We start from the raw sequence: 16,211 nt of genomic DNA, 5'->3' as shown, positions 1-16,211 counted from the left end.
AAAAATTAGCTGGGCGTGGTGGTGGGCGCCTGTAGTCCCAGCTACTCAGGAGGCTGAGGCAGGAGAATGGCGTGAACCTGGGAGATGGAGCTTGCAGTGAACCGAGATTGCGCCACTGCACTCCAGCCTGGGCGACAGAGCAGGCTGTCTCAAAAAAAAAAAGAAAAAAAGAAAAAACACTTAAAGCTTAACCTTTATTAACTTGTTTGTTCCACCTAAAGTGCCTACCTCCTCACTGCTGCTTGCTTGGTTAAAAAAAATAAAATTATGGCCAGGCGCAGTGGTTCATGTCTGTAATACCAGCACTTTGGGAAGCAGAGGCAGAAGGATCACTTGAGGCCAGGAGTTCAAGTGCCCATCCTGGGCAACATAGCAAGAACCCCATCTCCACAAACACACACACACACACACACACACACACACACACACACACACACACACACACTAGCTGGGCATGATGGCATACACCTGTAGTCCCAGCTACTCGGGAGGTTGAGGCAAAAGAATCACTTGAACCCAGGAATTCGAGGCTGCAGTGAGCTATGATCACTCCACTGCACACCAGCCTGGGTGACAGAGCAAGACCGTGTCTCAAAATAAATAGATAAGAAAAATAAAATTAAAAAAAATTTTTAAGTAAAATAAAGTACCTGCCACTCTAGTCTTTATCCCATCACCCTGTTTATTTCCTGCATGGCATCTATCACAATCTGTAATTAACTGGTTTGCTTATTATTTATTGCAATGTAAACTCCAAGACAAGATGGGCTACCTTCCTTGTCTGTTTCATTAGTGGCTACATACCCAGGGCTTAGAACAGTGCCTTGTTCTGCCAGGCGCGGTGGCTCATGCCTGTAATCCCAGCACTTTGGGAGGCCAAGGGAGGTGGGTCACTCAAGGTCAGGAATTCAAGACCAGCCTGGCCAACACGGTGAAACCCTGTCTCTACCAAAAATACAAAAATTAGCCAGGTGTGGTGGCAGGTGCCTGTAATCCCAGCTGCTCAGGAAGCTAGGGTGGGAAAATCACTTGCACCTGGGAGGCGGAGGTTGCAGTGATCCGAGATCAAGCCACTGCACTCCAGTCTGGGCAATAGAGCAAGACTCTGTCTTAATTTTAAAAAACAAAAATAAAAAAGTCCAGGTGCAGTGGGGCTCACGCCTGTAATCCTAGCACTTTGGGAGGCTGAAGTGCGCAGATCACAAGGTCAGGAGTTCAAGACCAGCCTGGCCAATATGGTGAAACCCTATCTCTACTAAAAATACAAAAATTAGCCGAGCATGGCGGTGCACGCCTGTAGTCCCAGCTACTTGGAAGGCTGAGGCAGAAGAATCACTTGAACCCGGGAGGCGGAGGTTGCAGTGAGCCAAGATCCCGCCACTGCACTCTAGCCTGGGCAAGAGCGAGACTCCATCTCAAAAAAAAAAAAAAAAACAGAAAAAGAACAGAGCCTGGCTCAATAAATATTTGTTCTTTCTAAGCATCTATGTTTCTGTTTATCTTTCCACCTACTTGGGGGAATGGGATAAGGTAGAACTAGAGAATCATAAAGTTCCTGTCCAGCTCTTTAAAAGAAACTGCAGGAAGGCTGGACGCAGTGGCTCACACCTGCAATCCCAGCACCTTGGGAGGCCGAGGCGGCAGATCATTTGAGGCCAGGAGTTTGAGACCAGCCTGGGAAACATAGTCTGACCCCCATCCCTACCAAAAAAAATTAATTAATTTAATTAAAACTGCAGGAAGAACAAGAGAAAACACACTTTAAAGGGCAATAATAGTCAGACACGGTGGCTCACGCCTGTAATCCCAGCACTTTGGGAGGCCAAGGTGGGCAGATCACAAGGTTAGGAGTTTGAGACCAGCCTGGCCAATATGGTAAAACCCCATCTCTACTAAAACTACAAAAATTAGCTGGGCATGGTGGCACACGCCTGTACTCTCAGCTACTCGGGAGGCTGAGGCAGGAGAATTGCTTGAACCCGGGAGGTGGAGGTTGCAGTGAGCCGAGATCATGCCATTGCACTCCAGCCTGGGCGACAGCAAGACTCCATCAAAAAAAAGGTTAAAAAAAAAAAAAAGGCAATAATAGATTTTGCATGTGGCTCACAACTATAATCTCAGTTACTTGGGAGGCTAAGGTAGGGGGATAGCTTGAGCCCAGGAGGTTGAGGCTACAGTGAGCTCTGATTGCAACACTGCTCTCCAGCCTGGGCAATAGCATGAGACATTGTCTCAAAAAAAAGGGAGGGGGGCAGTAATAGAATCCAGAATCATAAAAATTCTAGGCCTATACCCCAGAGGAAATCTTATCAGCAGGTAAAAGAATTTCTCAGGCTCTATAACCCTGGCAGAGTAGGTAAACAAGTCAGAAACAAGATATCCTGGAAATACATGATTTAAGAAAAAAAAAAAAAAAAAAGATGGCCATGGGGCGGTGGCTGGTGCTGGTTATCCCAGCATTTTGGGAGGCTGAGGCAGGCAGGTCACCTGAGGTTGCAAGTTCAAGACCAGCATGGTCAACATGGCGAAACCCCGTCCCTACTAAAAATACAAAAATTAGCTGGGTGTGGTGGCAGGCACCTGTAGTCCCAGCTACTCAGAAGGCTGAGGCACAAGAATCACTTGAACCCAGGAGGCAGAGGTTGTGGTGAGATGAAATTGTACCACTATACTCCAGCCTGGGTGACAAAGCGAAAGACTGTCTCAAAAAAAAAAAAAAAAAAAAAAAAAATAGTTACTTGCAAAAATATTAAATGTAGGGTCAGTTTCTGTATTTCTATATCTCAAAGTTTCAAAAAGGGGAAAAATAATTTGTTTTCTTTTTGAGACAGGGTGTTGCTCTGTCACCCAGAGCAAGTGGTGCTGTGTGCCAGAGTGCAGTGGCACAATCAGGGGTCATTGCAACCTCAACCTCCTGGGCTCAAGGGATCCTCCCACCTCAGCGTCTCAAGTAGCTGGAGCCACAGGTGCATACCACCACACTCGGCTAATTTTTCTATTTTTTGTAAAGATACGGTCTCACTATGTTGCCCAGGCTGTTCTGGAACTCTGGGGCTCAAGCTATCCTCCTTCCTTGGCCTCCCAAACTGCTAAGATTATAAGCATGAGCCACTGTGCCTGGTCCATAATAGTTTTTATGTGATAATTTTATTTATTTATTTTTATTTTTTTTTGAGACAAAGTTTTGCTCTTGTTGCCCAGGCTGGAGTGCAATGGCATGATCTCAGCTCACTGCAACCTCCACCTCCCGGGTTCAAGAGATTCTCCTGCCTCAGCCTCCCGGGTTCAAGCGATTCTCCTGCCTCAGCCTCCTGAGTAGCTGGGATTACAGACGTGCACCACCAAGCCCAGCTACTTTTATATTTTTAGTAGAGACAGGGTTACTCCATGTTGGTCAGGCTGGTCTCAAACTCCTGACCTCAGGTGATCCGCCCGCCTCAGACTCCCCAAGTGCTAAGATTACAGGCATGAGCCACCACGCCTGGCCAATGTGATAATTTTAAAACAAAATTAGCCAATTTTAATTCCGTTTTATATATTTCACATTTAAATTTCTTTTTCTTTTTCTTTTTTTTTTTTTTTTTTTGGGATGGAGTCTTGCTCTGTCGCCTAGGCTGGAGTGCAGTGGCACGATCTCAGCTCACCACAACCTCCACCTCCCAGGTTCAAGTGATTCTCTTGCCTCAGCCTCCGGAGTAGCTGGGATTACAGGCACACACCACCATGCCCAGCTAATTTTTGTATTTTTAGTAGAGACGGGGTTTCACCATGTTAGTCAGGCTGGTCTCGAACTCCTGACCTCGTGATCTGCCCACCTCGGCCTTCCAAAGTGGTGGGATTACAGGCGTGAGCCACTGCATCCGGCCTCAAATTTAAATTTCTTATAGAAAAGTAACTAAAATGCAAACACCTCCTCCCAGATGAGTTTCATTAATTCATTATAAACATATCAAGAAGCTAGTTAGCTATATAATAACGGACATATACTGTGCTCTTAAAAATTAATTCAAATTAATATTAGATGATATTACAAAGGTTCTTTTTTTTCTTTTCTTTTTTTTTTTTTTTTGACAGAGTCTCACTGTGTTGCCCAGGCTGGAGCACAGTGGCATGAACACATCTTACCTCAGCCTTGACTTCCTAGGCTGGTGCGATCCTCCTGCCTCGGCCCCCCAAGTAGCTGGGACTATAGGCACATACCACCACACCACGCTAATTTTTATATTTTTTGTAGAGACAAGGTTTTGCCATGCTACCCAGGCTGATCTTCAACTCATGAGCTCAAGTGTTCCGCCCACCTCAGCCTCCCAAAGTGCTGGGATTACAGGCATTAGCTACTACACCCGGCCTTGGAAATGTTCTCAAACGTAAATAATATGGTGGTTATATGGCAGAATATTCTCATTTTTTAGGAGATAAATATGTTAAGTACTGAGAGGCAAAGTATCACAATATCTGTTATTTAAATATGTTAAGTACTGAGGGGCAAAGTATGTCTGCAATTTAAAATGGTTCAGCAATTAAATATGTGTATGTGTGTATATGTGTATCCACACCCACACATCCACATATACAGACAGATAAATAAAACAACAACTACTGAATCTATATAGTGGGTATACAAATGACAAATGTACTTTCCATTTTTCTATATGTTTGAAAGTTTACCTAATAAAAAGTTGGGAGGGGTGGTGGTGGATTTACTGAAAAAGTTTACTAACCTTAAAAAAAAAAAAAAACCCTAGCTGGACGTGGTGGCTCACGCTTGTAATCCCAGCACTTTGGGAGGCCGAGGCAGGCAGATCACTTGAGCTCACAAATTTGAGACCAGCCTGGGCAACATGGTGAAACCCGTCTTTACAAAATATCAAAAATTAGCTGGGCGTGGTGGTGTACACCTGTAGTCCCATCTACTTGGGAGGCTGAGACGGAAGGATGGCTTGAGCCCAAGAGGCAACAGTTGCAGTGAGCCAAGATCGCACCACTGCACTCCAACCTGGGCCAGACCTCGTCTCGAAAAAAATAACATAAAATAAAATTCTATACCCTCAACTTGGTACTTCTCTATTACATTAATATATAAATTCCCATGGTTCACTTCACACATTTTTGGGTGTGCCTATTATGCCAAACTACTGAATGCTGTAATTCTTAAGAAAATAAAACACAGTATGGCTGGGTGGGTGCCTCATGCCTGTAATCCCACCACTTTGGGAGGCCGAGGCGGGCAGATCATGAGGTCAGATTGAGACCATCCTGGCTAACGCAGTGAAACCCCATCTCTACTAAAAATACAAAAAATTAGCTGGGTGTGGTGGTGGGCGCCTGTAGTCCCAGCTACACGGGAGGCTGAGGCAGGAGAATCGCTTGAATCCAGGAGGCGGAGGTTGCAGTGAGCCGAGATCCCGCCACTGCACTCCAGCCAGGGCGACAGAGCAAGACTCCGTCTCAAAAAAAAAAAGAAAAGAAAACACAGTACTATGTTCAAAGCAATAATTAAATATCACTGGTCAAGATTTCAAAGTATAAAACAGAACTTATATATACCCATTTCCAAATAACAGCTTTTTAAATATATGTAACATTACATACATTATTAAACTGGTCTATGCAGATATTTCTGACCACAACCTAATAACTTATTTAGATAACAGCTGTATTCATTGAGTGCAGAGCAGAGCAAAATAACTTGGGTAGGTTCTAACATCAGTTCTCCTGGGAAGCAAAGTTCAGTACAACATAAGTAAGCAGCATGTAGTTAAAGGTAAGGTAAAGATTTCAAGAAGCAGGAATCCTGTACTCTCTCAAGCACAGAACTGGATGTGTGAACTATGGCACACACTTCAGCAATCCAGTGAATAGTGAATCTACTAATCTACCCTCTGAACCAGTTTGGTACTATACCCAGTTTGGTGTCCTCTTTTGTGATTTTTTTTTGTTTTGTTTTTTCTTTTGAAGACACAGTCTCACTCTGTAGCTCAGGCTGGAGTTCAATGGCAAGATATTGGCTCACTACAACCTCTGCCTCCCAGGTACAAGTGATTTTCCTTCCTCTGCCTCCGGAGTAGCTTGGATTACAGGCATCTGCCACCATGCCCAGTTAATTTTTGTGTTTTTAGTAGAGATGGGGTTTCATCATGTTGGTCAGGGCTGGTCTTGAACTCCTGACCTCAGGTAATCCACCACCTCGGCCTCCCAAAGTGCTGAAATTACAGGCGTGAGCCACCATGCGTAGCGTTCTTTTGGGATTTTTAACTAAATAAAAATATGAGTGTCACTACAGCAGGGACACATAATGGTATCTCATTTAGATATTCACATTCAGAAATCTCAAATTTAAAAAAAGATGTCTTAATCCAGAGCTAGTCTTTGTCTTTAAAAAAAAATGTCTTAGGAGCTTAAGTAATAATTAACTAACAAATTATTATTTCATAAAGCAACAACCATACCCCTTCCCATTCCACTCCCGCCAGAAAACAAACATAGATTGTTCATTTCAGAAAGTGTCTGAATGACTAGGTGCAGGGGCATATCTCTATCTACTCTGGCTAGGGGCAGTGTGAACATTATTCGAATTGTTAACCATGGCCAGGTGTGGTGGCTCACACCTACAATCCCAACACTTTGGGAGGCTGAGGTAAGAAAATGTCTTGAGGCCAGGAGTTCAAGGCAAGCCTCGGCAACACAGTGTGACCCCATCTCTACAAAAAAAAAAAAAAAAAAGGCCAGGCGCAGTGGCTCACACCTGTAATCCTAGCACTTTGGGAGGCTGGGGCAGGCAGATGACTTGAGGTCGAGATCGAGACCATCCTGGCCAACATGGTGAAACCCCATCTCCACTAAAAATACAAAAATTAGCTGGGTGTGATGGCGCGCGCCTGTAGTCCCAGCTACTCAGGAGGCTGAAGCAAGAGAATCGCTTGAACTGAGGTGGTGGAGGTTGCAGCAAGCCAAGACACTCCACTGCACTCCAGACTGGCGACAGAGCCAGACTCTGTCTCAACAACAACAACAACAACAACAAAAAAAAAAAAACCAAAACTTTGGCAGGATCCACAAGGCAGGAGGATCCACTTGAGCCCAGGAGTTCCAGACCAGACTGGGCAACATAGTGAGTCCAGCCTGCATAACATAACGAGACCCTGTTTCTACAAAAAAAATTAAAAATTAGCCAGGCATGGTGGCGCATGCCTGTAGTCACAGCTGCTCAGAGGCTGAGGAAGTGGGATCTACTTGAGCTCTGGAGGTCAAGGCTGCTGTGGGCCATGATTGCACAACTGCACTCCAGCCTGGACCTCATCTCTAAAAAAAAGAAAAAAAAAAAAACCCAACCAAAGGAAAAAAATCACAAAAACAAACAGTTCAGAAAAAAAAATGGTATTTTTTAAAATATGAAAAAATGTTGGCCGCTGCCGGGCGTGGTGGCTCACACCCGTAATCCCAGCACTTTGGGAGGCCGAGGCCAGCAGATCACCTGAGGTTGGGAGTTCGAGACCAGCCTGACCAACATGGAGAAACCCCATCTTTACTACAAATACAAAATTAGCTGGCCATGGTGGCACATGCCTGTAATCCCAGCTACTCAGGAGGCTGAGGCAGGAGAATCCTTTGTATCTGGGAGGCGGAGGTTGCAGTGAGCTGAGATCGCTCCATTGCGCTACAGCCTGGGCAACAAGTGCGAAATGCCATATCAAAAAAAAAAAAAGAAAGAAAAGAAAAAGAAAATAGGTTGGGCGGGCACAGCGGCTCACACCTGTAATCCCAGCACTTTGGGAGGCCAAGGCAGGTGGATCACCTGAGGTTAGGAGTTCAATACCAGCCTGGACAACATGGTAAAACCCCATCTCTATTAAAAATACAAAAGTTAGCGAGGTGTGGTTGTGAGCACCTGTAGTCCCAGCTGCTCAGGAGGATGAGGCAGGAGAACTGCTTGAACCCGGGAGGCAGAGGTTGCAGTGAGCCAAGATCGCGCTACTGCACTCCAGCGTGGGTGGCAAAGCAAGACCCCATCTCAAAAAAAAAAAAAAAAAAAAAAGAAAATAGGTTGGGGGCAGTGGCTCACACCTGTAATCACAGCACTTTGGGAGGCTGAGGTGTGAGGAACGTCTGAGCCCAAATGTTCAAGATCAGCCTGGGCAACATGGGAAACCCATTTCTACAAAAAATATAAAAATTAGCCAGGCATGGCGGCATGATCCTGTAGTCCCAGCTATTCCGGAAGTTGAGATGGGAGGATCGCTTGAACCCAGGAGGCAGAGGTTGCAGTGAGCCGGGATCACACCACTGCACTCTGGCCTGGGCAACAGAGTGAGATCTTGTCTCAATCAATCAATCAAAAGATCTATAAAAATATTAAAATATGTGTTTTTTAGGCCAGGTGCGGTGGCTCACGCTTGTAATCCCAGCACTTTGGGAGGCTGAGGCAGGGGGATCACCTGAGGTCAAGAGTTCGAGACCAGCCTGGACAACATGGTGAAACCCCTTCTCTATTAAAACTACAAAAATTAGCCGGGCGTGCTGGCGTGTGCCTGTAATCCCAAACTACTAGGGAGGCTGAGGCAGGAGAATTGCTTGAACCTGGGAGGTGGGAGTTACAGTGATCTGAGATCGCACCACTGCACTCCAGCCTGGGCGACAGCACAAGACTCTGTCTCAGAAATAAATTTTTTAAAAAATGGGCCAGGCATGGTGGCTCATGCCTGTAATCCCAACACTTTGGCAGGCCAAGGTAGGCAGATAACAAGGTCAGGAGTTCAAGACCAGCCTGGCTAACACAGTGAAACCCCATCTCTACTAAAAATACAAAAAGTAGCTGGGCATGGTGGCTCATGCCTATAATCCCAGCTACTCAGAAGGCTGAGACAGAAGAACTGCTTGAACCCAGAAGGCAGAGGTTGCAGTAAGCCAAGATCGTGCCTCTGCACCCCAGCCTGGGCAACAGAGCGTGAAACTCAGTCTCAAAAATAAATAAAATTAAAAAATAAAATATCAAGTGTGGGCCAAGTGTGGTGGCCCACGCCTGTAATCCCAGCACTTTGGGAGGTCGAGGCAGATGGATCACTTGAGGTCAGGAGTTTTACACCACCCTGGCCAACATGGTGAAACCCTGTCTCTACTGAAAATACAAAAATTAGCCGAGTGTAGTGGTGCACACCTGTAATCCCAGCTACTCGGGCAGCTGAGGCAGGAGAATTGCTTGAACCTGGGAGGCAGAGGTTGCAATGAGCTGGGATCGTGCCACTGCACTCCAGCCTGGGTGACAGAGTGAGACTCTGTCTCAAAAAAAAAAAAAAAAATTATGAATGAATGAGAACACTAAAACAAGAACAATGAATGTCAATACCTACTTTCCTGCCCATGAGTCTTATGGGTCCCATGTTCATACACTTCCAAAGACAAGAAGTGTCAAAAGTCTCCATTTAAACAAAAATCATTTTGTTACTGCTTTAAGTGCTGATTCCGTGGGAACAAGTTAGAAAATTCTCAGTAGTGTCTCTCACCTCTGCATTCAGTCATCCTATTGTTTTGTTTTTTGGTAAGAAACAGGGTCTTGCCCTGTTGTCAAGGCTGGAGTGCCGTGGCCATGATAACTCACTGCAGTCTCAAACTCCTGGGCTTAAGTGATCCTCCTGCCTTAGCCTCCTGAGTAGCTAGGACTACAGGCTCACACCATCACACCCAACTAATTTTTTTTATGGTTTTTGGGGAAGAGGGGTCTCACTACGTTGCCCAGGCTTGAACTCATCCTTTTTTTTTTTTTTTTTTTAAAGCAAAAGGCCACAAAAAAGCAGACACAAAATCATATAATCCATTCCCAGTAAAGATATTCTCTCTTCAGTCCATTCTCTCCATGTATGAGTCTATCTCAAAAAGGAGGGAAGGAGCCGGGCGCAGTGGTTCACAGTGGCAATCCCAGCACTTTAGGAGGCCGAGGCGGGCGGATCACCTGAGGTCAGGAGTTCAAGACCAGCCTGACCAACATGCAGAAACCCCAACTCCACTAAAAATACAAAATTAGCCAGGCGTGGTGGCGCATGCCTGTAATCCCAGCTACTTGAGAGGCTGAGGCAGGAGAACTGTTTGAACCCAGGAGGCAAAGGTTGCAGTGAGCTGAGATCGCACCATTGCGCTCTAGCCTGGGCAACAAGAGAAACTCCATCTCAAAAAAAAAGAAAAGAAAAGAAAAAGAAAAGGAAGGAAGACAATGCCTCTTCATTTTTATGTGTAATCTCCCTCTACTGAACGATGCTAAATGAGCTCTCACTTTGAGAATAACAGTGATAACATACAAGACCCACAGAATCACTAAGAACTAAATTCCTAAAGGTTCTTTAAACTCGTATGTCTACTTTTCAGAAGTTTCTTTTTTTTTTCTTTTTTTCTTTTTGAGAGGTAGTCTCACTCTACTGCCCAGGCTGGAGTACAGAGGCACAATCCCAGCTCACTGCAACCTTCATCTCCTGGGTTCAAGCAATTCTTCTGCATCAGCCTCCCCAATAGCTGGGATTACAGGCACCCACCACCACACCCGGATAATTTTTGTATTTTTAATACAGACAGGGTTTCATCATGTTGGCGAGGCTGGTCTCACACTCCTGACCTCAAGTGATCCGTCTGCCTCGGCCTCCCAAAGTGCTGGGACTATAGATGTGAGCCACCACACCTGGCCCTTTTTTTAAAAGTTACAGCAAATCATGCCTGTTTTAAAAGAATCAGAAGTTGCAGAAAAACCCTAACATACCCAGTTATAACCTCTCTCTCCAGATCATTTTGTATCCAGATTTTTATTTTAAAAAATCACTGGGCTGGGGCACAGTGGCTCACCCCTGTAAGTCCCAACACTTTGGCAGGATCCACAAGGCAGGAGGATCACTTGAGCCCAGGAGTTCCAGACCAGACTGGGCAACATAGTGAGACCTTGTCTCTGTAAAAAATTTAATTAGCCCAGTGTGGTAATGCATGTCTGTGGTCCTAGCTACTCAGGAGGCTGAGGCAAGAGGATCACTTGAGCCCAAGAGATTGAGGCTGCAGTGAACTGTGACTGTGCCACTACACCCCAGCCTAGGCGATTGAGACTCTGTCTCCAAAAAGAATTTAAATTTAGAAGTCACTGATTTTAAAATAAATTATTCAATAGGTTCACGGGGCTTATTCTGGATAGAGTCAACAGGATGTTCTGGCTGAAAAAGTGAAATTGAAACAGAGTAGAAAGTGAGGAGCTAGCTATGTAAAATTCTAAGGAGAGCATTCTAGAGCATGGGCAAAGGCATCAGACGGGTCTTGGTTAAAGAATGGAGAGGTGTGTCGCAGGCAGCCCAAAGGAGAGAGTGATGGGCGATAAGATGACAGATTTATTGATTAGCATCTGAAACCGGTCCAAATCTATCTAAAATTAGCCCTTCTTTAGGTTGTTTTTAAAGAATCCCTAAAACAGCAGACTAGCTCCACACTAGAAATTCAAATAAAAGCAAAGGAAAAAGTCAGAAGGTATTCAAAATATGTCCTATCAATATAAAGATTAAATTTTTGATGCCTTGCTGAGAATTCCTGCAAGCAAGAGATCATAGCACCTCACACATTCCTAAAACATTCTATCTACATACCCACCTAAGTTTCCACAGAGGTGCTCAGAATTTACTTTACTCTCTCTGGTAATGGATAATTTCCATGCTTTCAAATCACTTTTGCTGTAAATACCCTGAGGCACTTACTTTGGTATAATAGACTCTTGGTCTCCACATTAAAGACACAAACAGGACGGCACGGTGGCTCACGCCTGTAATCCCAGCACTTTGGGAGGCTGAGGCGGACAGATCACGAGGTCAGGAGATTGAGACTATCCTGGCTAAAATGGTGAAACCCCGTCTCTACCAAAAATACAAAAAAATTAGCCAGGTGTGGTGGCACGTGCTTGTAATCCCAGCTACTCAAGAGGCTGAGGCAGAATCGCTTGAACCCGGGAGGTGGAGGTTGCAGTGAGCTGAGATTGTGCCACTGCACTCCAGCCTGGGTGACAGAGCAAGACTCTGTCTCAAAAAAAAAAAAAAAAAAAAAAAGGCGCAAACAAAGCACTCACAGAAAACTAAACACAGAATTCACTCTACATATTGGCCAAACGGAGAAAATTTCTGGATACTGAGCAACACACAATTTATGATCTTATGTGAAAACTGATGGCCGGGTGTGGTGGCTCACACCTGTAATCCCAGCACTTTGGGAGGCTGAGGTGAGTGGATTGCCTGAGCTCAGGAGTTCAAGACCAGCCTGGGCAACAAGGTGAAACCCCGTCTCAACTAAAATACAAAATATATATATATATTAGCTGGGCGGGGTGGCACGTGCCTATAGTCCCAGCTACTCGGGCGGCTGAGGCAGAAGAATTGCTTGAACCCGGGAGGCAGTGAGCCGAGATCGTGCCACTACACTCCAGCCTGGCGACAGAGAGAGACTCTGTCTCAAAAAAAAAAAAAGAAAGAAAGAAAAGAAAACTGATAACAAGGTGTGTTTATGTTTGTGGCCTGGGAGTTGGCTCATTTAGCGTTTCATAAATGTTCTCTGTTCTCAGGTCATGACCCTTTGCCCAGTGGTTTCACTATGGAGAATTTACAGATGTAACTGAAAAAATATAAACTACAAATACAGTGGATAACCTACTTTTTTTAGAGTCATTTACTCAAGAAATTAATACAGAACCCAGAGTCTAGCACTCGGGCAATTTTGTTTTCTGATTCTGCAACCTGTGGCAGATGGTTTTCTTGGCACGTGTGACCCTGGCATTTTGCCCATATTTACACGGACTGACAGGAGTTTAAGGCTGGAGGGAGCATTTATTTTACGTGAGGTAAAAGGTCATGTCAGGCTTGCTTGTCACCTGTGTGTACATGTGGTCAATTCCCAGTCACTTCCATGTAGATCCACACACTGGCAAGGGGCTATATGAGCATGAAGCAGCAGGTAGCACTTGACCTCTGTTCTATAAAGAGTGCTAACAAACAAGCGGAAATTGCGATCCTATCATTATTTGGTTTTTCATCCCTTCCTTCCCTATATGAAAGGAAAAGCTCTTGAAATAGTCCATTCTGGCGGGGTGCGGTGGCTCATGCCTGTAATCCCAGCACTGGGATGGTCGGCCCGAGGCCAAAGTGGGCAGATCACTTGAGGCCAGGAGTTCAAGACCATCCTAGGCACCATGGAGAAATCCTGTCTCTACAAAAAACAAAAATTAGCGGGGAGTGTTGTCCTAGCTACTTAGGAAGCTGAGGCACAAGAATCGCTTGAACCCGGCAGGCAGAGGCTCACCGGGAGGCAGAGGTTGCAGTGAGCCAAGATCACTCCACTGCACTTCACCCTGGGCGACAGAGTGAGACTACGTCTCAAAAAAAAAAAAAAAAAGGCAATTTTGTTTGGCAAATTCAATAGCATTCCTTTGAGAAAATTGGATCCCACAATCAGAACTAAAAATCATCACTACAGTCAAGCTTTTAAAAAAGGAAAAAGAACTATTTAACCAGATGCAAAGGTATACGTGACAAAACAAAACAAAAATTTAATGGTGTTACTATTCAGTGTCAGGAAATGAGCTACAAACCTCACATCCTAAAAACTCTTCAAGTCTTTTTGAAAAATACTATGTCATTCCTTCAATAATTAGTTATTTCGCCTCCTTTAATCACCATGTATTTAACCAGGTATGCTAGGTGCTTGAGAAACAAAAATAGGACACATCACCTGCCTTTGATGAGGTCCACAGAAATAACGCCAATGCAGGCTGAAAGCTAAACTCCTTGTCAGTCTCAAGAAGCCAAGGACCTATCACTTGCACCCTAGAACTCCAAAAGGTTCACAGAGTCGAGGTGAGGGCGCCCAGGTCACTGCTCGGGTGCTAGAGTTAACAGGAGGCCAAATGCACGTATAAACAGCAGTCTAAGAAGGAAACTCAGACGGAAAAAGTGTTGCCAACTGTCACCTACATCTTCCCAACCCCGCCCCCCAATCCTTTTTATAAATAAACGGAGGGTTTTTTAAGGGAACTGTCCAAGGTTACAACCTGATACGGAGGAATGCTGTGGTTTGGGATACCAACGAAATTGTTTATATATTTATTGAGTACTGCCACACAACATCTAAAAGTTGATAAAGTGTCAACCAAGGCACACAGAACATAAAATAAGACCTCTTTCTCAACAAGATTAAAACGTCAAGAAGAAACTGACCGAAAGAGGGAGATGTCTAACTTCCCAAAGCAAGGCAACCCCCTGGAAAGGTACTGGAACTAGCGGAAGTTACATATCCAGGGCAGAAGTGTCCCCCTCCCCAAGGGTAAAACTTTGAACCGCCATCTGACTATCCCACGGTGGTCGGAAACTTCCCTCAACAAGAAGCAACCACTCAACAATCTCCGCCCTTGGCCAACCCCAGGTGTCCTCAGGCCAGGCTGTCGCTTCCTCCCCGGGCCCTGCCTCCTCCATCTCGCTCCCTTCCCAGGACACTCAGTAGCCGGCCTCGGCTTCCAACGCCGGCCTGGCTCCCGGGGTACCTGGAGGCCGCCGGGATCGGTCCCGGGGGGCATCGGCCTCAGGCCCGCCCTCCAGGAGGCCCGTCGCGCCTCTAGTCCCCGACCGGGCCGCGACCCCCGCCCCGGCCGCCCCCGGAGACGGATCCCGCGGCCCCCGCCCTGCCGCCGGCCTCACCTCCTCAGCGTGCTTGCGCAGCGCCTTCTCCCGCTCGTACTGGGTGATGAGCTGCTCGTTGTCGTCCCGCAGCAGCTCCAGCTCCACCTGGTGCTCCTGGTCCTGCGCGAACACCGAGTCCAGGTTCTCCAGCACAGCCACCACCAGCGGCATCAGCTCTTTGACCACCTCCTCGTCATAGCGCCCGATAAGCCGCTCGAACTCGCGGTAGATGGAGCCGGCCAGGCCGGACACCCGCTCCGACATCACGGCCCCGGAGCCGCCGGGCTCCTCCTGATACACCACACCGTCCTCCAGCTCCATGGTGGCAAGCGGACGGGCGGGCGGCCCGGGGCGTCGCCGGCAGAGGGGCGGCACCTGCCCGCACGGGACGGACCCGACTCGGGCTGGGACGGGTACTAGGGCTGGAGCCCGGGCCGGGGCTGGGGCTGGGCCCGGCGGGGTGGGGGCCGGGGCCGGAGGAGGGGAGGGGTGGCGTAGGCGCTCTCACCCCAACCGCCGCTGCACCAACTGCCGGGGCGGCCCGGCCGCGCGCGCCACACGTCATCCGCGGGGCGGGGCCGGCGCCGCGTCGGCCCGATGGGCGGGGCGCCGCGGGAGGCCAAGCGCGGCCGGGGGCGGGGCCATGCGTCTTCGGGCGCCGGCGGAGGAAGCCATGGCGTCAACACCCGGCGCCGCGAAGATGGTGCGGGCGCCAATGGGAAAGACTGCGGTCGGCGGGTGGGGAGAAGTGCCCATCCACGGCGGGATTCGCGGGGCGGGTCCCAGGGGAAAGGGAGGGGTTCGGAAAGAATGACGAGTTAACTTAGCTGGCATTTCTGTGGCTTTTTAAAGCTCACAAAGCACCTACTCACTTCATCCCCACAACAGGCGTAAAGCGGTAGATGTTTGGACCTCGTTTCACAGACAAAGAAACTAGGCCCAGGAAAGTGGCGTTGCTCTCTCAAGGTCACGCAGCTACAACGGGAAACGGGCTGAGCCGGGACTCAAACCAATTATCCAGATTGAGAATTCCGGGCTCCGAAAAAAACTGGAAACAGAAAGGGAGGGAAAAAAACCGTAACCAGGGTCTGCCTAAGTGGAAAGGTGGTCTCGAATAGAATAGAACTGTTTTGTGCTATGGAAGAGCAAGGGTGAGATGAGGGGAAATGGGAGTGACTGCTAATAGGTATGGGATTTCCTTTTGGGATAATAAAAATGTTCTAAAAATGTATTATAGTGATGAATACACAACTCTAAATATGCTAAAAGACATTCAACTTTACACGTTAAGTGAGTGAATCATATGGCGTGTGAATTATATCTCAAGTTATTAAAAAATAAACAGGAAGGGTGATAGCATTCTGGAGAAGGGTGAAACTGGAACGTTATATGTGGCACTTTCCCAAATAGTGTGTCTGCTACTTCTGGCCAACTTGGGACGGGGGCATTTCCAGGCTCCAGCCACCCTCCTCTCCTCAAGTCTTGAAGTGGGGCGGAAAGGGTAAGTGGGAGGTTGAGGAACAGAGGAGGAAAGGGGTG

General features: G+C 46.9%; 2 protein-coding genes across 5 annotated transcripts in view; one reads left to right on the top strand and one right to left on the bottom strand.

Moving 5' to 3' along the window:
- SPAG9 (sperm associated antigen 9) overlaps positions 1–15,228 on the bottom strand; it is a 155,517-nt gene extending 140,289 nt beyond the window's left edge. For 3 of the 4 annotated variants that reach the window (XM_031010861.3, XM_031010864.3, XM_031010866.3), the window contains exon 1: positions 14,691–14,993. In XM_031010861.3, coding sequence (XP_030866721.1) covers positions 14,691–14,993 — 303 coding nt within the window. Of the gene's footprint in view, positions 1–14,690 lie in introns of all 4 variants that reach the window. The other variant, XM_031010865.3, reaches the window with a different exon arrangement.
- Positions 14,992–16,110, top strand: LOC134758518 (POU domain, class 4, transcription factor 1-like). Its single transcript, XM_063706264.1, has 2 exons — positions 14,992–15,375; positions 15,561–16,110. The coding sequence occupies exons 1-2, from the start codon at positions 14,992–14,994 to the stop codon at positions 15,564–15,566; spliced, it is 390 nt and encodes a 129-aa protein (XP_063562334.1). The 3' UTR covers positions 15,567–16,110.
- Positions 16,111–16,211: the final 101 nt, after the last annotated feature.

Source organism: Gorilla gorilla, chromosome 4, assembly GCF_029281585.2.
Source record: "Gorilla gorilla gorilla isolate KB3781 chromosome 4, NHGRI_mGorGor1-v2.1_pri, whole genome shotgun sequence".
NCBI lineage: Eukaryota > Metazoa > Chordata > Mammalia > Primates > Hominidae > Gorilla > Gorilla gorilla.
Note: the sequence above shows the minus strand (reverse complement) of the source record. Positions and strands in the feature narration are given on the sequence as shown.

What these genes read in the sequence shown, in the direction of transcription:
- LOC134758518 (XM_063706264.1), top strand. Translation starts at nt 14,992, where the DNA reads ATGGTGGCAAGCGGACGGGCGGGCGGCCCGGGGCGTCGCCGGCAGAGG.